This window comes from Pipra filicauda, unplaced genomic scaffold (genome assembly GCF_003945595.2).
Source record: "Pipra filicauda isolate LSUMZ 115617 unplaced genomic scaffold, ASM394559v2 scaffold96_size2947999_pilon, whole genome shotgun sequence".
Lineage (NCBI taxonomy): Eukaryota > Metazoa > Chordata > Aves > Passeriformes > Pipridae > Pipra > Pipra filicauda.
In genome coordinates this window covers 2535377-2559597 of record NW_024105164.1, presented here as the reverse complement: position 1 = coordinate 2559597, position 24221 = coordinate 2535377, and the positions used below count along the sequence as shown (strand labels likewise).

The window sequence follows — 24221 nt, the reverse complement described above, 5'->3', positions numbered from 1 at the left end:
ATATTTGTAACGAACTGTTGGCATTCACCAAAAAAGCACGTGATTTAAAGGTCTTGTTGGCTTTTGTAGACTTGTATCTAGCCAGACAGGCCTTTACAGGTTTGTTTTTCTGTTAACCACAATACAGTCTGCTCTCTTTGTTACATAATTCTGTGAGTTGGAGTCTGTACAGTGCCATTGTAGGGTTTGGTAAGTTCTGTGTGTGCTCCTTATCTGCAGGCAGTTACTTCATTTCAGGAGTTGCAGCTATCTGGGAAAGGCTCTTTCATCAGCAGAATCTGTCATACTTGGGCACTGAGGACTGTGTGTAAGTGAGTGTTGGTAGGATTTACTGCACCAGGGAGGAGCATAAGTTAATTTCCTCCTGTGCCATGTAAGGAAAGTTAAATTGGAATAGGCAATGAGAAGGCAATCTGTGTATATGTTCCTTTGGGCAGCTGAACAGTCTGCCTGAACACTTTAGTTGAAAACAGGTTAACTGGAAGTCTGAAGGCTTAGATCTCCTCTGTTATTCATGGCCAATGACCCTAGTCAGCCTGTGTCTGCATACAGTAGCTTCTAACACCACTTCTGAAAACGTAGGGCGTAAGTTAAGGTCAGACTTCGATCATCAGAAATAGGATCTGCTAAGTCAGTTTGAAAAGCTATTTTGTTGCACCTTTAATAGATTTTCTAAGACATGAGAGTTGAATCAGCAGCCGTCAGTTACACCAGAGTGTCAAAGCTATAATTCTGCTTTCTCCTTTTAGTTGCAAAATTGTTGCTCTTTTGCATGCATAATTGGTTCATTTGAAATGATCTATGGTATGTCAAAACCTGAAAAAAATATTTCAAACTTATTTTATTTAGCATTCTTTGATTCTTCATCAGAGGTCCAAGTAACTGTAACACACAGATTAAGACAGACCAACAGTCCTTCTAATGTTTTAGCAAATACTTAGGTACCAATCATAGTCTTAGGTAGGGTGTGAGAAAGGAGAGAAAGTTGGAGCAGAATTTGAGTGATGAGGAAGCAAAGTGTATGTTTATCTTCAGAGAACGAAGACAAAATGGAAAATGCTTGTGGCATATTTTTTAAATAAGTCTGCAAAAATGGCACAGATTTATTGGATTAGGTTCCTCCCTGCAAAACTTGCCATGCAGAAGTCAGCAGAAAAGGAGAGTTAAGGGGGATGGTCGCAAACATGTAAGCATGAAGTTCAGCATGTAACCTTTTGTTCTGTCATTTTTAGTGACTTTGTCCTTTTCTTTTTCTTTCTTCTCCTGTTGATTCTATCCTGTGTTATTCCCTTCAGCTTAGCCTGTCTCTCCACCTAAATTCGGTTGTCCTTATCTTCCCTGATTCAGCCTTAGCTATAGTCAGCCTGTCCCCTTAGCTAGCCACTTGTCTGGGCATTTCCCCTCTTTTTTTACCTACCCAAAACCTTTCCAAAAAAGTCAGTGTGCCAACTCATACAACTGCTCAGTCATCAAATGCTGATCCGTGGGGCTATAAAGAAGCCATCCACATTTGACCTGTCAACTGAATCGTTCTGGGCAAGAGCAGGATTCTTCATTTAATGGCCATTTACCCACTACTCCAGCCCAGAAAATTATGGACCCTATCCCACACCATCCTCCGGGGAAGGACCACCATTGGGTCGTATGACCTCAGGCTCCTGGGCACTTCAGAATGGGGCAGAAGAGTGGCTGCATAAGCCCTCTGTTTGCTCCTACCAACCTGTGCTGCTGAGAAAAATGTGCGTATTCTGGCTGCCCTATTCATGCAACTGAGATTTCAGGGGGAGGGAGTAGGGGGTGCTCTGTCTTAACCCATTTGATTTCATTTTCTTCTTTAATATACTCTTAGACACGTGCACACAACTCCTACCAAAACAAACTTTTCCTCTAAATATCACTGTTTGCTTATAAAGCCATCCCAGCTCTGGAGGATGAGGTGTTTGAGTGATACATTGAGCAAGAGACACCTTTTAAGCTTGTTAGTGAATTTTAAAAAGTGAGTGTAAAGTGTTAGCTAATATCCTTGGGATTTTAATTCTTATATTCATGCATTATGTTGGATTTAGTTTTTGTTTCAGAGTGTCCAAGTAAAGACAACGAAGCCTGTGTTCTGCAGACTTCTGATTCTTGGCCTCTTCCCCATGGCTATTAAATGTCTGATGACAAAGGGACAAAATTTGCAGTTTTTAAAAGGAGGAGAAAATATTAATGCGAAACTAGCAGCCTTCATTCTACAAGGCTAAGCTGGACTCGAAGTAGTCTGTGCAAATCCTAAATTAGTTCTAGTAGCACTAAATTTTGTCAAATAATTTCTATTATGGTAGTTGAAGGATGCTAACCAAGCAACCCCTATCAGGTTGAGTTGTTTAAGTAGAGAAATTATGCATGCTGAAGTGAAACATAAACCTCTTCTGTCTTGAGAGGAGACACTGCAAGGTATAATGCTGTTCTTGCAGTCCCTGAAAGGTGTGTGACAGTCCATACTGTGAAGGGAAAAATAAATTTATCCAAAGCACAGTCTTGTGTTCAGTCACCTAAATGCTACACATTTCTCCCTTCACTGCCAACATTTCTTTTACTTCCTTAATTTCTTTTTTTTTTTTTTATAATCTGCTTGTTTCTAAAGAATTTGGCCACAAAATCACTCTCCACTTGGCAAACGAATAGAAAAGCAAGCCTTTTGTACCTTGCTTTTTGTTGTTTGAATTCCTTCTTACTCATTTGTTGTAGTATCTTTGTAGCAATTGTAGTTGTAGTGAATTGGTTTTTTTAACTGTTGAAGGTACAATTTTACGTGTAAAATCTGCTTTAAATGTTACTGATTTTTATGTTAATCTCTAGAGAAGGGAGAAGGCTCAGGAGAGCCAGCTGTGAGTGTAGTCTGGGGGTTGTTACTCCACTATCCGGCAGTAGGGATTTTCCTTTCCTATCATCCTATGCAAGGGGAAAGTTTGTGATATAAAAGCTAGAGAAAAGTCTTTGTAGCTTATTCATAAATTCCCTTCTTATCCTGCATCTCTGCTTGGGACTACTCACGTGAGTAAAGCCATGCGTGTGTCTGTGCTTGCAGGTTTAGGACTGTGAATGTGTGAGAACCATAAAATTCAGAAAAGGCAATACAGAAAACTTGTGATGTCCAATACTCTTAATTCACATTTCATGTGAGGAAATGGAGAGTAAATTAGTAAATTGTGTGCAAGAGAAAATACTGGCATTCAGACACATAAACTGTAGTAAGGGAATGTGGTTGTGTGTCAGCTGGTCCATGTTCATGGTTTGTGTGTGTGCTCTTAGCTTGTGGCAGATGTGAATTAGCTGGCTTAGCCCTTGAGAGCCAAGTGAGGCTTCTTCACTGTAGACTAATCTGACTCAGATTACTTAGTGTTTGCTACAGGCAAAGAGAGTGTAGTTGGATAGTTAGTGTAGAACAGCTGATGATGTGCAGTGATTTATTATTAGATGGTAGCTCGTTCGTGTGTTTGAGTCCTTGTTTAACAGAGTAATGTCAAGTAAGCTGTCCTCAGGAGTTTCACGTTCATGGTCATTAAAACTGAAAGCAAGAAAGTGGTGTCCTTAGACTGTTAGAAGACAAGGCAGAGTCAACCTTTTCCTTTCCCTGTGGATAAGTGTCATTAACCAGAGTCCTTGGAGGGGCTCTATTGCTCTTTTATGATCTTAAAAAATGGAACATACTCCCCAAGACAAAACCAAAAACTTATGGATACAAAAACTTATCCAGACTTGCCAGTTAGCATTGGAGTGTCTGCAGCTCCTGAGGAGCAATAGAGTCCTGCTGCTCTTAGCACAGTGAGCACCTGATCTGAAGGCTCTTGTCATCTCTGCTGCATTCTTCTGTCCTTCCAGGCCACTTGACTGACAGTGAGTGCAATCAGAGGCATGTTTCCAAAAAGAGCTCGCTAGCAGACCGCAAGAGGAGTTCTAGCCGGTCTCGGCGAAAAGGAGATGAGGCTCAGTCATCAGGATACCATAGTGAAGGCAAGAGATGTTACTTTATTTCAAATATCAGTATCTCTTTCTGAATGTTTTTAAGATCCTCAGTGTGTGCATGCATTTTGCTCATTTCCCTCCTTGTTTCTTCTGTCTTTGTCTGTATTTAGTCCTGTATTTGCTTTTTGGTTGTTTGGTTCTATTTTGTTTCATTTGTTTGATTGGGGATTGTTGTTTTTCTATTATTTTGTTGGTTTGGATTGCACTTTTCAAAGTCTTCATGAAGATGCTGCAAGTAGGTCTGCTCGTTTAACTGAAGTTATTTTTGTGGCTTTTGCTGTCTCTATAAACTGCAGGAGAAACCTTGAAGGAGAAACAAGCCCCCAGAACTGCCCCCAAACCATCCAGCAGCACCAGCAGGCTGAGGGAATTTAAAGAGACAGTGAGCAATATGATCCACAGCAGACCACAGCAGATTTCTCAAACCGCCCAGAATTCCCCTCGTGGAGGGAGTATTGCGGATCAGGCAGAAACACGACCCTTGAAAAGCCTCCCTGTGCACTCTCGAGACTGGGAAGTGGAGAGTACCAGTAGCGAGTCTAAATCCAGTTTGTCTAGCAGGTACCGGCCAACCTGGAGACCCAAAAGAGAGTCTCTGAATATAGACAGCATCTTCAGTAAAGACAAGAGGAAACATTGTGGCTACACTCAGCTTAGCCCCTTCTCTGAAGAAGCAGGTAAGAGTTTGAGAAGAAAGATTTATTTCAGAGTCCGTGGAAGGTGAAATTCTGAACATGGAATTTAGGTCAGTGGTGAGTCGTGTCTGTGAAGGCTGGTTTCTGTGTGGGTATTCATATTGCATGTGTGACACTTCTGTTTGACTTCTGTGTGTTACATTCCTTGTGTAAGGAAATAATAAGGGAAGCATAGTCACCTACCCTGCTTAAACAGACACAGGGCTATACTGCTAAGTATCTGGAAGTTCATCCAGAGTGTCCTTTTGTCTTGGTCTGTTTTTTCCCTCTGGTTCATCATGGTATTTTTACATGATGGCTCAGAGTGTGGTGCAGAAAGTACCTTGTGTATATCAGTGTAGCGTTCTTGTTGTGAGGATAAGAGTTGGCAGCCAGTGATGATTTATCTGTGACTGTTCTACACCACAGAAACTATCAACTTGTACATAGAGACTTTGTCCTCAGCTTTGGCTTTGGAGGTTAAAAAGAATTGGGAAGCATAAAGGAATATGTATAGGGAAGGTGAAGGGGAAGAGAACACAGCTTCATGGAAGGAAGGAAAGCAGACAAGAATCAAGTGGAAAGACTGAAATATGTAAGAAAGAATTTAAAAAAAAGCAAACCAAGAAGAAATTTCCTGTCCTCTCTGAACTGATGTTATATAAGCCTCAACAAATCATAAATGATAAAATAAACAATGTAAAAAATAGAGCATCTGAAGTAGATATGACAGAGTACTGGAAATACAGTTGGGTATACTGTAAAATTATCTTTTACAAATACAAAATATTATGGGGAGGAAAGGATTTTCTTTCCAGACTTGATTGTTACCTTGGGGGCAATATGGTAAGTTATACAAAAGGGGGAAGATTCAAAACTAAATTTGTTTAACAGATTATTCTTAATATTGCTAGGAATGCTGCGAAAGTATTGGGGTTTTTTTCTGCTTAATACTGTGAATTTTACACTAAATTAAGGATGGTGCTTCTGGTTTAGCCATAGTTGAGAAGCTAACGTGTATGGGTGTTTTGCTGGTATTGAAGCTTGCAGTACCAAGCTATATGGTTTTGCCTTGACAGGTAAAGAACTTACTGAGAATGAGGTGAAGGAACATGCTGTTCACGAAACAAGGTCAAGCCAGTCCAATGTGAGATACAAGCGTGGTGTGCTGGGCCGGGGCACCCAGCACCATATGGTGGATCAACATCCTCATCTCATCCAGAGGATGGAGTCCGGCTACGAAAGCAGTGAGCGCAACAGCAACAGCCCCGTTAGCCTGGACATGCCCTTGTCTGAGAGCTCAAGCACCCACAGGTAGATTTCAACAAACCTTATGAATGATTGAAGTCTCGATTTCTACACAGAACATTTTTCAAAACGCTACTCCTAGCTTGTAAAACACCTTTATTGGGGCAGGGGAGAAATAGTAGGGAAATGGGAACCTTTTCTTGTCAGTATATTGATAGCTTACTGCTAGTGAGAAGGAAAAGAGCAAATTGAGTGAGAAATGTTGTCTAAAATGATGCATCTGAAATAGTTGTGCCCTTAGTCTAAGGTTTAAAAACTCCATTAAAATATAAAACTCTGTGCTTGTCCTTTGAGTAGCTCATAGTCCTTTTTGTTTCAGTTAAACCATTGCTTCATAGAAGCCTTGTAAAAAATGAGAATTCAAGTCTCGTGAAGAAATCTTTGTTTTTAGACATACTTTCAATATCTGTATGTAAAGTCTTTGACATTTTTAGACACACTTGCAATATTTGCATGTAAAAATAATAGGCAGCACACTGTGTGTCTCTCCTTGACTTAGGAAGCTTCAAGCAACCACACACTTGACACTGTTTATGGCCAGAATAGTAGATGTGCAGCTATAAGAATCTGTTGAGAACAGTTCTCAGACCACAGCTTTAATATACATTGCATACTCTTATGGAGGAGAATAGAATTATTGTCCTCCTACTTGTTAACCTCCTCTTTCTCTACTTCTCCCTAGATTTTCTTATAGTAGATTTCTTATAAAATTAAATTAAAGTGCAAGTAAATGTTTATGTGTGGATACGAAAAAGGTAGATAAAATTTCTCCTGGAGAAATTAATAACATGGTAACCTGTAATGACTCTCTTTTTGGAGGGACGTTCATATGAAGCGAGCAGGTGCATTTGTTCCTGCCTGGCGTAACATCCCAAAGTCTCACAGTAGCAGCATCTTGGAAGTGGAGTCTGCTTCATCCATTGGGAGCTGGACAAATAGCCCACACACCATTGGGAATGGTAAGATGCACTTCAGTAGGAGTGGTTATGCAAGGTAAATTGTATTGGAGTTGGTTTTTTTACTTTCTAGGTGTTTATCTTCACAGTGAAGTTATAAGGAAAGGAAAAAGAAACATTGAGGAGCATAACACAGTTTCACAAGATAAAATTTATAAGATTTACCAAAGGGGATTGCAAAAAACTTTGTTGGAATATTGCTTTGATCATGTTGCTCTGGCATCTCTTTTGAGTATTGACTTAACTGATAAAACAAAGCTCTTTTTCCTGTTCGTTCTTGTAACTCAGTATTCTGCCTCCCAAGCATAATTCATGATAACTTAGTAGAGTCCTAAAAAGAAGCTCTACAGATTTCAAAACTCTCAGAAATGTGACTGTTTATTTACAAGATGTTTGGGCCTAAGACTGAGCTTTTCTGCAGATATGCATTCTGCTTATGTGTCTGCTTTTGTATCCTGAGCAAATATTTTATTCTGGAGAACATCTGGGGAAGGGAAAAGGAGGAGAGGAGACACTTTTTGAATACCTGTAACAGTTGAACTGAGAATGATGACTGATTGATTTCTGCTGTGTAGGATATTGATATGCTTTATTTTCTTCCCATTTTCATCTGCTTTATGCAGTTAGGTGAAAAACATCTCACTTTGAATCCATTTTACTTTCAAAAGCTAGTGATCTGGCTAGATTGACATAGCATTATTTACAAATTATAAGCACAGTAAGAAGCCTCAAAATTTCATCATCAGTTTCGGGTTATCTCTTCCGATTTTTCTCTCTGTTCCATATGCTGTTTTCTTGGGTCAGGGAATCCAGAGGTGGGCTGTGCTTCAGGGGAGCTTGAAGCAATACTGTATTGGGTGAAGTTTTAAAAGTAAAATTTAACATAGCAAAATTTACAATCTGCAGTTCTGTGGTCTTTGTCAGACTGTTATATTCTAATGTTAATTTTATTCTCCACTGATACTTTGTCTTTTAAGGGATACTCTTAAGAGATTTAACTATCAAAAGGTTTGGGTGGTTTTTTTTTTATTTTGAAGGTGGAGAGATGTTTATTCCTTTAAAGAGTGAACTGGATGAATTGCAAGAGGAGGTGGCAAGGAGAGCACATGAGCAAGAACTACGCAGAAAAAAAGAAAAGGAAATGGAGGCAGCAATGGGCTTTAATCCCCGTCCCAGCAGGTTCATGGATCTAGATGAACTGCAGAATCAGGGTAACGTTTTGACTGCAGTATATTTTGCAAGATGGTAGTGCTGAAGTTTTTTGAACCTTTGAACTTGTAAGTGTGGGTGTCTCTCTCCATCCCCCATAACAATTTTGTACCTTCAGTTAGTGAAATACCATCCATTTCAAACCTGTGAGATGTGAAAAAACTGTTTGGTATTTTGACCAAATTTTCTCTTAAATGAGAAAACTAATGCAGAGGTATTTTTAATATATTTGCATCTTTCCATTTTTACAGTGACACATGCTGTTAATAGTATTGATATCTAGATTTAGGTATAAGGCTTTAACCAGCGTCTTGGAATGAGCAGGGCTTTTTGTACTTTTCAGGCATCTCAGCTCCACCTACAGCATAGCTTGTTTATATAAACCACTGTTTTGTTTCTGATTGATTTTAGTAGCTTTACAGCCCTAAGCAATTCTGCTTGTTCCTGCCCTTGTACTTTCCAGTCTTTCTCACTGCCCAGCTGTGCAGCCACAGCACAGATGTGGGAACAAGTAATCTGGCAGGTTTAAGCTGGATCTAATTGAAAATCTGAGCTGGGTTTAGGTTACGTATCTCTTCTAAGAATTAAAAAAAAAGCCAAATACTAAGTTTGATTGTCTTTTCATGACTCCTCATCTTTCTGGCAGGAGATGGCAGCAGAAGAGCAGCAGAGGGAACATGGCAGGATTCACATGTAGTACCTTTGTTTTAGCCCTAAATCTCCATCAGCCAGTAAGACAAGTCAGAGAGAAGTGGGATAATGTGCACTGACCCAGAGAAGAGTGAACCCCGAAGCCTGCTGGAGCACTTAAATGGGGGTCATTGGTGGGTCAGCAGAGCCAAGAAAGGTGTAGTGAACACCTGGGCTCTGGTCCAACAACTCCATGATCAGGGCAATCCCACTGTGGCCCCCTGTGTTGCCAGGCCTCCTGGCATCCCCATGCTGCTTGCAGCAACCTGATGTAGATAATAGTTGAGGTGCTGGTTTGCTGATGCAGTGACAGAGAGGAAGGAGAGGGGCAGCCCGCAGCATTGCCAGCTCTGGACACAATTCCAACTGTGCTCTGCAGCCTACAGCCATGCCAACTGCTTAGCAGCCAAAATGGCACTGTGCCAATGGCAGTTGAAAAATAATCTCTATGAGAATGTCTGACTGTAGGAATGTTTTTATAATTTTTGCTGACCATCAGTTTTTCTTTACAGTTCTACTATGACCTACTGGTAACCAGGTGAAAAATTTTGATGTACCAGGGTAGATGGTATAGTGTAGTATTTACTTTTGTAATATGCTAACGATGTAAAAATTGAAAAGTAAACCTCTATTGCTGAGCATGAGGATGTTGTCTTCTCTGCTTCTCCTGCCTGAAAGAAAATAGCATGTTCTCCAATACATTATCCCTCTTTGATCTCTTGTATTAGTTGGTAGAAACAAAATTGGTTAGCTTTTCTTTTGTTAAAAAGAAAGTAAACCAGACTGGTGCCTAATGAAAAAAGAACTCAGTAGAATGTTTGAATTGAGAGGCACTGACTTGAGATCTGGGAAAGTCTTTGTTGATTCGTTTTAAGTCTTTCCCCACCCCAGTCAGAGATCCAATGCTTAACATTAACAGACTTAACTACCTTGAAGGCTTGCTTGTATGCAGAACTGCAGAACACTTGTGACTCATTTTCCCCTCAAGTAAACTGCTAAGAAAGCTAACTTTAGTATTCTGGCCTTGATTACAAGCCTCAGTTGCCTTGATTTTGGAACTGAATGTGCTGCTTGATTAACTCACTGCTCTAACAACTCTCACTTCCCTCTCTGGTACCAGCTTTTCATGCAAGTTCTTTGGGGTTATGGTATAAGAGTTTGTATTTACATCTGTGCACAAGGGTGTTGGGGAGCAGGTCAGGCCACAGCATGTGTTATGCAAGTTGAGAGAACGAAATTTATTGTTGGCTGAGAAAGATACTCATGGTCTCTACCACAATGACAGAGTGGTATTCTGTTAAATACTCTGTTAAAAAAAGCCCACCCCTAAACAAAGCAAAAAGTCAAGTTTTATTTTCAGTTTTCCCCTGCCTCATTCAAATGTGTATATTTTTGTGCATAACTCACATAATGCCTAATAGGTGACACCAGACAGTTTGGGCATTTCTTCCTTTTGGAACAGAACGTTCCAATGCCAGGACCCGGTTTCTTTTTTGTGTCCAAGGATGACTTATCCGTCTCTTCTCCAACACTTTTTCTAAATTGTTGCAAAAAGAATTCTTGACAGTTTTCCCTTCCTTCTCAGCTTCTTACACCTGTGTTCTTCAAGCTGCAAGGCTGTTGAGTTTTCATATTCTGTATGTCTCTTTCAGCATTTGAGTGTATGCACTGAACACATTTGTAGCAGTATTTCATGCAGGCATTTACACTCATACTCAAGTCTGAGTTTTCTTCCCCTATGGAAGTAGTTGGATATCTGAAGAAGACACAGATGATTTCTGTCAGAAACTTAATGTACAAGGAAAAAGCCCTGATCTGCCGTATTTTTTTACCGATATGTTTTGATTTAGATTTAATTCTAAATTTAGATTAATTCCTACTTGACAGAAGTCATTTGACCTGACTCTGTGATGTGTCTATTCCTTTTTTTGTACTGATTTAGAGTGTAAAAATAGTAGAATAAGCCAGTACAACTCTCACAACCAAAGAAAATTTGAGTGGAAAAAACAGTTTCATGTTGCTTTACTGTGTGGATGTCAAGCATATCAGGGTGCTCAAGATCTACTTCTGCTTAGGGAAGGTTAGGTGGTGCAGTCTGGGATACGTGCAGCCTCTGCAAGACTCCATATGTGGAAGAATTTGGCGATCACAAATGGGATGAGGGTAAGTGAGGATTCTGCAATGAATGAAACCAAAATGAAGGGTGCTGCCCATTGCAGGGAGGAGTGATGGCTTTGAGAAGTCGATGCAGGAGGCAGACTCAATCTTTGAAGAGTCGCTGAATCAGGAGCAGAAGGGGGATTGTGCTGCAGCTTTGGCTCTCTGTAACGAAGCTATATGTAAGTAACTTTAACCGCCTCAGCTATTGCGCTTTTAACAGTGTACTAATATCGTAGAATAGAGTCTGAAACATTGAATCCATTAAGTGGTCAGGTAGTAATATGGGGATCCAGATGGTCTTTAGAATCATGGAGGTAGACAGAATTTTTCATTTTTATGAGCATTCACAATGGGGGTTTTAGTCCTATTCCTATTCATCTCTGTTTTTTCATGTTTGCATTCATTTTGTTGTTCTCTCCCGTGCTAAGGTGGTAACAGCACTGGGCTGCTGCTACACCCTTTTTGATGCTAAATGGTATGTTTCAGCAAGCACCTTGTAGGTAACTCCCCTACCACTTGGTCCTCACAATTTTTCCCCGTTGTCAGGCCAAATTGCAAAGGCCATTAAGTTCCCCTTTATGTCATGGAGTGTGTAGTATAGGAAGAAAATAATAGCCCACTCTTGAGTCCTCTGGATTAGGAGAAATAAACTATGCCGTACTTGAACTTTCATGAAGAAAAAAGCATTAGGACATTGAAGTGCTTAAATGCATTGTGACCTTTGAGAATGTGTGCTATGTGATTTCATTTTATTTTTGGTGTTTTTCCATTATGACTGGCTGGCTGTCTCACCTCATGCTCCCCTCTGTCTGTATAGAATGGCTGCAGACAGGGTGGGTAGCTCCTGTGCATTTGCCTTTAGAAATTGGCTTTTATCGACCGCAGAATAAAGGGTGCAGCATACGGCTGTCGCGATAGTTCTGTTAGCTTCCATTCCAGCAATCTCAAATCCAGCTGAATCTCAAACCCCAGCTGGGTATTCCTGCACATAGAGGGAGTCCCAGGTATGGAGGATACAGGAGAAGAGTAGATGATGGAATAAAGCATCAATGCGCTAGGGTTGGAAAGAGCCTGTGAGAAGGGGATGAGAAGTTGGGTAAAACAAGGATTTTTTTTTTTACTTTTATTTTGGTTTAGTTTCAATTAATATATTTGTACACCTGGCTAAGCTGAATGTGCATTAATGGAAACAGTAGCATCCTTGTGAATTCTTTTGTGGCAGTATTTGCATGGTCCATGTTTTATGTTCCTGCTCCATCTTTTTCCTTTTTTTTCTTTTTCAATTTTATTCCTTTTTTCTGTTTGTTTTCTGCTATGTTTTCTTTTGCATTTTAGCTAAACTAAGACTTGCCATGCATGATGCCAGCGCTAGCACTCACAGCAGAGCCCTAGTCGATAAGAAGCTGCAAATCAGTATCCGAAAAGCCCGGAGCCTCCAGGATCGCATGCAGCACCAACAGCCATCGCAGCCGCTGCCGCCGCCAACCTGCCACCCACCGCAGGGCGGCACCGTGGCCCAGTCTACAAGGTAGTCCAAGCACATCACCTAGACCCAGATCTGAGCTGCATCCATGAGCAGTGCAGTCTGGAAGGAAATAGCAAACTATGTATTCTCCTCTGGATAGTCCAAGTCCTACTGTGTTACACCCTGTTCTTTTCTTCTCTAGGTTAAATCCTATGATAAGGGAGGCAACTACCCCATCTTCCCCCTCACCACCCTCCTTCCCCCAGTCTTTATAAAATGGTTCAATGTGCATGTGTTCAGAATGTGATCTGTGACAGAGAATTGTAGCAGTCAGTGCCTGGCAGCATTGATGTCCTATGCACCAAGGGAAATAAAACAGTAGACCATATCCTGGCTAAAAAAGCTGGGCTGTGTTAGGATGAAATGTGACTGCTTATAATCAGGAGCAGTTTCAGGACTCAGTAAAAGAATGTACTACAGTAAAAATCATGCTATACTTGCTTTTATGTTGGGAACCAGTGTGTTTAGTGCTCTGTAGCTTGAAAACTGTCAAGTACAGTGATCTTTTCTTTCTAGTCCACTTCTATAGTGGTGCACTGGTACAGCTCTTGGATCCAGATCCTGATCCTGTCACCTTGACTACTCTGTCATTCTTCATTTTCTTTCTGTGCTTCCTAGCATCCTGTAGCCTGGCTTACCAGCCCTCCTCAGTGTCTCTTCATGAGTCTTTCTTCCATACTGACTTTAACTATAGCATAATTAACACTCTGCTGTAGCTGATCCTTTTTCCTACCCTCTTTAGCATGCAGCTTAATCCTTCTTTCTTCCCATGCCATTCGCTCCGAGCACTAGACCATCCCTATCCAATTTCTAGGTTGTTTCTTGAAGTGTTACTTTTCTTCCCTCCCCCTTTTCTTACATGTTGTATTATCAGGAGCTTAGATGAAATCTCAGATGAGAACCCTTTTTCTGTTCCTTTTTGTAAAATGCCGCATACAGCTATATACCAAACCAGTTACTTTGCATACCTGCCAGCCTACAGTTCATAATGTTCTTTTCTTTTCCTGCAGTACCTGAACTACATGTAATGAAGACTGATCTTTTTGTCAATCAGGGGTCCATTATATTCTCTTTTACAGGAGAAATGCAGAGCTGAAATCATGCATTTTGGCATATTCAAAGAAAATGAAAGAAAGGAACTTTCTAAACTACTTTTGCTAATGCTAAACTTGCTCACTGCTGCTCTGTGAAAAGAGCATTACTTTTGCAGAAAGCTGTATCCAATTAAATGTTAATATTGGAGCCAATGAAAAAAAACCTATTCATAGCCAGAGTTCTGTACTGATATAAATAACATTATAGATAGCGCGAAGTTTGCAATTACTCACAGACAGGGTTGTTCCGCTACACGTATCAACTTGGTCTTCACAGTAACTTGCATTCTGTGCCTCTCAAGGAAGAAACAAGGCAATGATCTTACAGTTGCCTTAAGTTTTCTGTTGGAGCTGTTTGTAGCCTGTCACTTTCTCACAGGCACATGGACTTGGTATGTTTTTTTCTCTCTGTATATTAAAATGCTAAGTAAATGCAGAAAAGTACCAAGGACATCTATGAACCAAGGATATAATTGTCTTGCATTGGTAAATAAAAGAATTAAAATTATTTTCTAGAAGTATGCTTAGAATACAAATTATTGCAAAACAATCGTTATATATTTAGCTCCAACTTTATTTAATGTTTTGGATAAATATCTCAAAAATGAGAATACAAAGATGACATGAGAGAAATTTCAACCTGTTCCTTCCATTTGTCAAGTCATTCTTCATTAAGTTGCCTGGAGAGAGGGAGACCTTACAGAAATATTGTCAGTTTGTGTTCAGATCAGGAACATGTCCAAAGTATTTTAAAAAATATCTAAGATGTTATTGTTGAAAACAGTTGTTTTATTTTATATAAATGCTATTTTTACAGTTCTTACAGTTATCCCTACCCACATGCTCAGTCTCCTGGTGGAAGTGTCTAGGGTGCTGTACAAGAATACTTTATATAGAGCCTAATTGTAGCAAAAGACTCTTAAAAAGATGAAATGGATTCATATTTTCATAGATAGTTATATACTTAGATCAGTTAGAGTAGGAAATCAAAGTTAGAGGCGAAGGACTAAAATGTATGTATCTACCAAGTTACTGCAAAGTCTTCATCAGAATACAGTGAGCAAAGGGAAGTGTGTTGAGGTATATGTCACCTATTGCACGTTCTGTACCCTTGGGATAAACATAAGCAATGACTGCTGCTAATCATTTACTCTTCTGTGTGTTTTAGTGAACAGACTGGCCCGCTCCAAGTACTGCTGAGCCAGGAGGTACCACTGGAACCCAACAAAGAAGTGGAATTTGGGTCCAGTTCTTTCTTCCACCCACCTGCTTCCTGCCATGAATTGCACTCATCATTATATCCAGAGTCTTCCTCCTTGCCCCCTTCTGAAAGCAATCCATCCAACAGGATCTCTCCAAACTTCCAGTCTGCTTCTGCTGATTTTCATGACCAAGTTCCCTCTTTTCCCTATAGGCAAGGGTTGGCAGAGAGGTCTGCAAGAACTGAGAATGATGCCCACAATAGTGGGGAATTTGCTGACACCACAGCCACAGGGCCAAAAGACTATAGGGAATGCTGCAGTAGCAGCAAGTTAGAAGAGGTTCATAACATAACACCTATTCTCTCACCTCAGTACAAGTCCAAGGCTAACACAATAACCTCTGGGTCTTTGCCTACACTGTTTCCTTGTCCACATCCTCCGCAAGCAGCATCTCCTGAAAAGGACAGCCAGCACAGTCCTTGTTCCAAACTTGCCAGCTCTCCAGTGCGACCCAGCATTGATCATTTAGGGGCTTATCATGCAATGACCCCTGCAACTTCATCCCCTACACAGCAGTGCTCCTCGGATCCTTTGCAGAAAACAAATAAGTACTCCAGAGCAAACAGTCATGAGATTTTGTTACCCTCACAGGGTGAATATGGCACAGCAGAAGGTTGCAAATCTGAGGCTTTTAGTACAAAGGGACATGTTCGCTCCTTGGCAGAGCAGTTTCAGAAAATGCACGCAGTCTCCCAGAGAAAAGGTACTCGTGAAAAAGGCTGGATTGCTGCAGTGTGTCAGGATGAGAAGTCTCCAAAGTTAACACAAAAATCTTTCATCTACCCTTCATCCTCTGGTTACAGACAGCTAATCCATCAAAACCAAGAAAACAAAAACCAGTCTTCTGAAAAATTATACTCAACTGTGGATATTAGGGACGGGGTAGTTTCTTTGCAGGGTTTTAGTGCCCAGCATGTTGCTTCTAAGAGTATTTGTTCTCACAGTGAAGAGCTGTGTAGAAGAGGTGGACAGAATATAGGAGACCCTGCACCCTACATGGAAAGGCACTGTCATGATGGAGGAATGAAAGAGGTGGATGATGGATCTGCTGGTAGCATGGTTGCCTCTATGCCTGTGGACCGTTGGGTGAATAATGTTACTAGGTATTACAGTTCTCAGAAGGCTAATAAGAATACTGAATGGCTTCCTGTACCTGGGAGGAGTCCACTCCTTTCTGATCAGAGAGCAGTTGGAGATGACTTGAGCAGGATCCCAGTACATCTGCACCCACAATGGAATCAAGACACAGAACAGGAGCTTTCAGAACTGGAATCCCTCTATCAGACTAGTCTGCAGGCATCTCAGGCCACTAGGCCTTTCTTGGGAAGACAGGACAGTGCTAGGTATCCATTTGACCAATCAGGTAAGAACGATGCAGTTGTTTTTCTTGGTTGACCTGCCTATGTACTCCAATATAGGTGCAGATATATTTTTCCAGTTGATTTAGTTAAATGGGCATTAATTTGTGCACAGATGCAGAAAATTCACGTTGTAGACTCTGAAAATCTTCCAGCTAAGTAGAGAAAGCAGTGTGATCGTACTGCCTGGGGAGGCTACAGAGTAGCTGTTGGTCTTGGCAAATGGAGAGCAACATCTGTTAAGAGCAACATAGAAATAATTGATGTTGTTTTCAAGTAGGGAGCTAGCTGCTTATGTCAGGCTGCTAAATTTTGCTGTTTGAAAGTTTTGCATCACCTCTGGAATTTATTAAACTGTTTCTATGCCTGAAACATTCTCCACATCTGTGAATTTTAACTGATTGTACTGTATTCAAGAATTTAGTCTGTATCTGGTTCAGGGAAATAACTTTTAAAAGTGTTTCTAGATCTATGAGAGCTGAACCTGTGTTTTGCTAAGGACTACCTGCTTTAAGTTCTGGAAAATTACTTGTGAAAGCAGCACTACAGATACATGACCTGCACTAAGATCCATGAAACCCTGTGGATTAGTTGGTGCCGAAAGAAAATGAACAGATTCTGTTGGTGAGGTCATCCAGCTGTTGCTAGAGACATTCAATTAGAGTCTGAGGACAGCAGTCTGGTTCCACTTAAGCTGATCTAATCTCCTGCCTGAGATAGAGCAACCTTGTTTCTCTGCTTAGCACAAGTGAAGCAAATTTCCTTATAATCTGTGTCGTAGCATTAAAGCTATGAATTCTCTGGTTAAATATAATGCAGCCTGAAATTGGATGGGTGGGTGCCAAAGTGATACAGATACAGCTATAGAAATATTATATATATTGCAATACATACACAAGACAGGTTTTGCCCTGCCCTGCACCCATGGATGTGGAGCCTCCCTCATTCCTGACAATGTCAGACCTGGCTGTGACCAGTGAGTACTGCAGTAAACTCTTGAACAGGTTTTTGTTCAACAGCTTGAGTTTTCTCTGGAACTCTCTTGTCTTGCAGTCCACTCACAGGCCATTTGAGACATCGAAATGTGACTATTTCCCATTTGTTGTCCTTTTGGTTTTCTTTCAGAGTTAGGCAGGATCTGACCTCACAGCTTTGCAGGCGCTTTCTTGCATGGGCTTGAATCTGAAGTCTTTTATGTTCCTACTGGTTGACTGATTATGGAAGTTCTTTCTGGAAATCTACCGTGATAAAGCCCAGTTGCTTTAGTGTTAGCTGGAACTTCAGAGTTCTGTTATCAAATGCACCATTTCTTATGCCAGCTCTTCTTGTCTATTTTCCCACTACATGTATGAGGGTTGTGAGATATGGATATTCTTCAAAAGTGAAGTGTGTGTTTGAGACCTTTACTTCTGGTTTGCTGTGACTTTCAGTTTCTTCCTAAGTTCTGCAAATTCTATATAAAACTGAAAAGTTTGAACCAATGCATCTACTGTGATGAACTGGATGAAAGTCACCTGAGTTAGGTCTATGACAGCTCTTTCTTGCTTTTAACTTGGATTACCTAATCATTTGCAAATGCTGTTGAAATTTTCTGACCCATGTCAACTGGTTTTGTCAGACCTTTACATTCAGAATCATGGTGAAAATGCCTGTATTTCTTTAGTGGAGCCTTACAGAAGAGTTAAAGCCAAGACCTTGCTCCTCCAAGTGCAGTACCTCAATGCAGAAAAGGTGTCATTATCAGTACATCACCTTTCTTCCTTTACAATGAGATTCCCTGTGACAGTCTTTATTAGGCCGTTGATGTGCCTGTCTATTCCGTGAGAAATTTTAGGGTTGTAACTGGTTGATGGGGATTGCACTGAGGTGATTGTAGCAATCCTAGTTAAAAATAACACATTTATCTATTTAATGAGCACAACTAATGGCTGAGAAACTGTTGCATTGGGTGGGAACAAGCAGGTTACTCTGTGGGGAACTTAAGGCTGACTTGTTTATCCCAAGTAACTTTAGGTAGCTTCCTTCTGGTAGCTGTCTTTTGTCCCTTTAGGCCCCCTAAACAATCTCACCTCTGTATCAAACAAGTGCTGGTGTGCACTTAAATCATTTAACTCTTAAATAATTCAATTAACTGCTCCCCAGAAGCCTGCAAAAGGGCAAGTGAAACAGGCATAGTATCCTGATAGACTGTCTCCCGTTGCAATTTTGGGAGTTAGCTTACGTATTAACGTTCCAAGGATCTCTGACTTCTTGTTCTGTCTGTGCAGTCTGTTTGTCTTTGCTGGTGTCAGACCTAAGATAGTCAGAAATGTGTCTTAACCTGCAGTCAGGCATCGAATTTAACCATAGTGTTTTCCTTCCCAGTCTCAGTGAACCTGAATGTGAGGAAGCTGCCTGCTACAGCTGGCATGGGGCTCTCGAAAACCCCGACAGCAGAGATCGAGCGCAGTCTGTGTGGATCCACTGTCTCTTCTGTTTCCAAGGTGACATGTTCTTACTTAAGATGTGCTAGAGGGGGAAGGGCTTGGCCTGTTCAAGAAAGAATTGATAGTGGAATAAGTGAAATACATTAAGCAAAAGGTACTGGGGTCGTTGCTACTAACGTTAATGAGAATTTTAAGTGCGGTGTAGCTCAGGATTAGTTCGCTAAAATACGAGTGACTCATGCTGCATGCACCTTGTATGCAGTCAAATTATCTAAATTCTGACTTGGAGAAACACATCCCTGAAAACTTTTAAGATCTAGTCTCTTTGAACTTACTGACATGAATTCCCTTGAATCACAACTTATGATAACTGCTTCTTGATGTTACTACTTGCAGGGGCAGAGTCTATTTTTTTTTTACCGTGCCACTATATATTTTTTAAGTGGGGGATAATTTGGTATTTGCTACAGTTAGTAGTTGGTCACCTCAGAATGGGAAAAGATTCTTTTTCTTCTTTATTGGGGGGGAGAAACTATTTAAGTAACTGGCAGTTACATATCAGTGCCTGTATAAGAAGACATGAAAGTATTTTCAAGGGGAAATGGCATTTCCTGTAATATTTCCATACTCAATAGCAGGAGTTTAAATGGTCTTCCTTTTACTGGACAAAGGAAAAGAAAAAGGGAATAAACATTTCCTTTGCTAGCATAAGATTAACAAGCTTCCAACGCTCATCAAATAATCCTAGATTAATTTTTTTTTGTTATGAGACGACTGTAGTACTTTATCATAAGATATCTCTCAGCTGCAGCCATGATTATCTCTCCAGGGGCAGTGCCTTGTAGCAGCAGTCAGTCCTTTAGGTAGATTCATTACAGTAGAGACATTTTGTCCTGGCTGTAGATACTTATAAAAGAGTGAATCTCAGGCAAGTCAATCAGTATATAATTATTAACAGAAGAAAGATTAAGGAGTAATATTTTTATTCACCAGATCCAAACAGACCCATTTATCTTAAGTTTCTAAGGTAGTACCTGAAGGAAGGATTTAAAAAAAAAAAAAAAAAGGTCATGGAATATCATTGAAATATATTGTTAGATTTCTATCATCTCTTCCCTAAATTATTATACAAAATTGATATTATGGAGAGCCTTTTCTGAAATGTGTGGTATTGTCTGCAGGTCACATATACCCGAGAACATAGCAGGGAATCAGAAGAAGAGGAAATATACAGTGCAGAGAATTTCCGTCGCATTGCTCGCAGTCTCAGTGGGACAGTTATCTCAAACAGAGAAGAGACCTTGGTCTCTTCTCACAGTTTTGTAAGTAGAGTGATGTGCATCTTTCCAAAGAGCCATCATCTGTGTATAAAGTTGGTGTTTTCTCTGTCTGCATTTAGTAGTTAACTAACAAGACAGCAGACAGTGGATAATAAGCCACTATGAAAGCATGTATTTTTTGTTGTGTCTTTGGAAGAAGAATAAACTTTTATTTAAGTAACAAAGCCATCTTCTTCAGGTGTCGTTGCAGAGTAGTAGCTGCTGCAGCTGGTAGCTAACATTACTTGTCAGTATACAAAAATACCCAGTATAAACTTTTTTTCAGTTGACTTAAAGTATTTTCAAGAAAGCTATATATACCTATAATTTAAAAAACTTAATAATTTAAATAGCTTTGTGAAAGTTTCTGCTCTCTTATGGGTATATTCAGCAAGTAGCATTTTTAGAGAGTAAAAGTAAGCTCTAAAGGGGAGACAATTCAAGACTTGGTACATAAAATGCAGACATACAGGAAGTAACTAAAAATAAAGAGATTGATTTTTCCTTTGTCCTCTCTGTTAAGTAGTCTTAGATGCAAGTTAAAACTGTCAGTGAGGAAAACAATAATAGAGTGTTTAGCAACATAGCCAGATAAAATGTGACATTTTGGCTTGGAATGTACTGAAGATTTATTTATTTTTATTAACCGTATTAATAAGTGTAGAAGAGTCTCAGTTGCCAAATCAGTTATTTAAACTGGTTGATGCAATTGCACCTTTCTGCTGTGTACCATAAACTAAGAACACTTCAACTTCTGAGTGTTTGCTCCTCAGTGTGCTTTAGTTAAGTGCTTTAACACATACCTGGAGGTGCTGGCAGAAGCAGTTACAAACCCCTGGTGTCCAAGACCCACCCTCTCTGCTGGAGGTTTTTATTCCCACAACACAGGCAGCCAATGGGATGGCTGTCTGTTACTACTCTTCAAGTTAACACTGGGCTCAAGTCTGTCATGGTTTGTTATTCAGCCATCCCTGCTTTTTGGGGCAGGTACCTCCTAACAGAGTGAAACAGCACAGCACAGGTAAATACTTCAGCTGCAACAGGTAAATCTGTTTACAGTCTGGAATCAGAGCTTTCGGGAAAGCCTGCTAGAAAATAGGAAGGAAGGATCAGCAGTCTTCTTATTTCATGGCTTGTATAGCTTGCCAGTTCCAATGCTGACTGGCCTGCCATTGTTTTGTGGATTCAGTTTGTGAATCAAACCTCCAGGAATGGTTTGCGTTTGTTTTGGCTTTTTCTCTTTGGTTCCAGTCCAATGATCCTAAGTAGCCCACGACTGCAGTAAGAGCCTTACTGGATTGATGCAGTTTTTATTTGTCTGTCCTTTTCACACACAGATGCATGTTTTTGTTCTGGTGACTCATCCCTTTCTTCCTTGGATCAACAGTCTTTGCTTGATTCAACCCAACTCTGTGTTTACTCATCATTTTATGTTCTGTTCTTCTCCTTTCTCATTTTATAAAAGGAAGCACCAAATACGAGGAAAATGCCAGTGGACACCAGCCACCGTTCTTCCAGCTCCACTTCCCTTCCTTTCCCCCATGATCCTCCTGTATTTCCCTTTGATCCCCAGCACAACCCAAACCAGGTGCAACACCCACCCCATGATGTACTGATGCCCAGCATGGTGGGCAAGGCACGTAAACTGTCAGGTAATCACAGGACTTTTCATCCTTCTTCATGATCAGAAATTTTGCTGAAATACAGCTCCTCAGTTCTTGTCTTTCATAATGGAGTTTCACCATCTGCATAATTCCTCCAGAGATCTGGGAGGACAAATCATGTGTCTTCTCTGCCCTTTGGAGTTTTTCTGTGGTTCTGTGCTAAATGTGCATAACCAAACTCAGTAATCTTTATGGAAACATCATGATGACCTTATAAAAGATCGTATTAATATTTTTGTGAAGTATTTTCTCTACTGTAAAAGTAGCAGTAAGACCCACCACCTTGTTGCCATGTGTGAGAGTACTTCCACAAGCTACTCATTCCTGCAAATCACACATGTAGTTGTGCCAGTAGAAATAACTAATTCCTGCATGAGAATTATTTTCCCTGTAACAGCATCAAAACCGGTTTGATCTACCAGCCTTGAAATGTTTCTTTGGGCTTCTCCGTGATGACACAAGGGGCTAGTAAAGAAATCTGAAGTCTGTGCCAACAGCTACGGTAGGATAAGGAGGAAATGCAGTGAGGAAAATGAATGGTAGAAAGAGTGCAGCTAGCTTTTATTCAGAATTGCATGTCAACCAGTAACTGGATATATTGGTCATTTCGTTGTTCTTCTGTCACCTGCTGGCGGCTGCTGAAAATTCTGAGAGGATGAAATAAAAAATATAACTAAGCAAACTTTTTTTTTTCCTCAGGAGATCAGAAGAACATCATCCAGAAACTTTTGGTTGTGCCTGACAGGAGTGAAGCTTTCCAAGGTGAAGACAACCCAGGTGTGGCACTGAGCTATGGGAGTCTCCCTTGTGCACCCAAAAGCACCCTTTCCCAGGGGCAAAAGCCTCTTGTTAATCTGCATTTAGGAGCTGGAGCATCAAGTGTCTCTGGCCATTGGCTGAACACAAGTTACCCTGCCAGGCAAACAGCCACGTTACCAGATAAACGAACAACACTCTGGGGAAAACATGCTGGCCAGCCAGGCAAGAATTTACAGGAAGGCTTCCTCCAGCAGCCTTCACAACATCAAATGCATGAATCTTACACCATGGGTTGCAGGCTACCAGCCAGCACAGACTACAGCACTTTAAGAATACCACGTGAGCCTTCTTGGGATCCCGGTGCCTCCCAAGGTTGCCCTGTGCCCCCTTCTTGTGTTAAGGCCCCGGGTCCAAGGAGAGTTGATATGCCTCCAGAAGAAGACTGGCGGCAGAACAGCTACACCCCTCAGCCTGGCAGAAGGCGAATGCTGCCAATGCATGTGATGGATGGGACTTTTTCTTCTGCTTCAGAGGCACACAGAAATATGCTGGCTCGAGCAGCAGCAGCTACTGGCACCATGCAGAATAATGGCTGGTGAGATCCTGTCCACTCCATGTGCCCTAATAACCTGCTCTGGGAATGGACTGTAGCTGTTGCCAGAGCATGGATTGCGTGGAGACAGGAAACTCCTTCAGTCAGTATCTGTGCCAGTTTTGTCTTAAAATGTAGCTATACAGTCTGTGGAAACTAATTGCACTGTATTTTGTTTCTGACACTACTGAACTGCTGTCTGGATGGGGAATCTTAGCTATTCTAGTCCTGGCCTGTCCTAGCAAACAAGTGCTATAGGAATGGTGAGCTTCAGGGGCATTGGTTTACGGGTAAGTTCAGAAATGCGCGCATGTTTTGAAGGAAGACGGCAACTAACAAAAGGACGTTTTTAAGGACTCTTTTTCATGAAATGTAGCTTTGGTAAATTCTTCACATAAAACCCCCAATCCTTTTGTTTTCTTCTCCTTCATCTTCTCCTGTTCCTTCCTGAGGAAAAAAAAACCTGACCCACCTTCCAGGTTCCAGTAAATCTGTACTTGGCAGGTGGCAGTTAGTAAAGCACAGTTAGTAAAGCAAACCCACTTTTCAGTGTGCTGAGATCTCGTGCAGAGATCACAGGTGTAGTTGCTGCAGAGGAAGTGGCAGGGAGACATTCATCAGTAAACCCCGATTTTCCCCACTTCCTTAAGGCAAACTAACAATGCTTCAAGCAGAAAAGACTGTTAATGCTGCACGCTTAATTACACCAATGTAAACACAGAATAAGTTTAACTATTTTAGTGTCAAACATACTTGCTTTTGTAAGTATTTTTCAAATAAATCTATGAAAATAGTTCTATTTACCTGTCTGTGTATGAGCTTTCTTTGCTGTTTAGCTTTACTCACCAGTTGGCCTGAAACTTTTGCTTTATTTTCTTACATGTGAACAAACATGAGTCAATTGTTTATTCTAGTTCATTACCAAAATTTATGTAATACAGACTTAAATTGGAAGACATGCCTAATTTTGACTCTGGACTTGATGTTTCATTACTACTCAGCACTTAAATTTTCCCTCATAATGGACAGTAGTTAACAGTGTCCTTTGAAAAGTATTTTGAGACCTCTTGTTTGAGGGAAAACTACAGCCTCTATGCCAGATGGTAGTGTATGCAGATACACAGAAAAATCATTAGAAATTATTAGTGTAGTGAGAAGTGTCATTTTAATCACACTTGTGCCCCTGCTCCTGCAAACGCTTTCGGGTGTGTTGGTTA

The 24221-nt window shown here is 40.6% G+C and overlaps 1 protein-coding gene across 13 annotated transcripts in view; it reads left to right on the top strand.

Moving 5' to 3' along the window:
- Positions 1 to 23807, top strand: part of USP54 (ubiquitin specific peptidase 54) — a 96931-nt gene extending 73124 nt beyond the window's left edge. For 8 of the 13 annotated variants that reach the window (XM_027719766.2, XM_027719792.2, XM_039391460.1 and 5 more), the window contains 12 exons: positions 3865 to 3996; positions 4305 to 4685; positions 5762 to 5996; positions 6810 to 6949; positions 7984 to 8157; positions 11065 to 11184; positions 12341 to 12533; positions 14793 to 16249; positions 18609 to 18727; positions 19852 to 19992; positions 21455 to 21641; positions 22353 to 23807. In XM_027719766.2, the coding sequence (XP_027575567.1) occupies positions 3865 to 3996; positions 4305 to 4685; positions 5762 to 5996; positions 6810 to 6949; positions 7984 to 8157; positions 11065 to 11184; positions 12341 to 12533; positions 14793 to 16249; positions 18609 to 18727; positions 19852 to 19992; positions 21455 to 21641; positions 22353 to 23011 (3938 nt within the window). In that variant the 3' untranslated portion in view covers positions 23012 to 23807. Of the gene's footprint in view, positions 1 to 3864; positions 3997 to 4304; positions 4686 to 5761; positions 5997 to 6809; positions 6950 to 7983; positions 8158 to 11064; positions 11185 to 12340; positions 12534 to 14792; positions 16250 to 18608; positions 18728 to 19851; positions 19993 to 21454; positions 21642 to 22352 lie in introns of those variants that run through there. The other 5 variants (XR_005567318.1, XM_039391462.1, XM_039391463.1 and 2 more) reach the window with 5 other exon arrangements.
- The last annotated feature ends 414 nt before the right edge of the window (positions 23808 to 24221 follow it).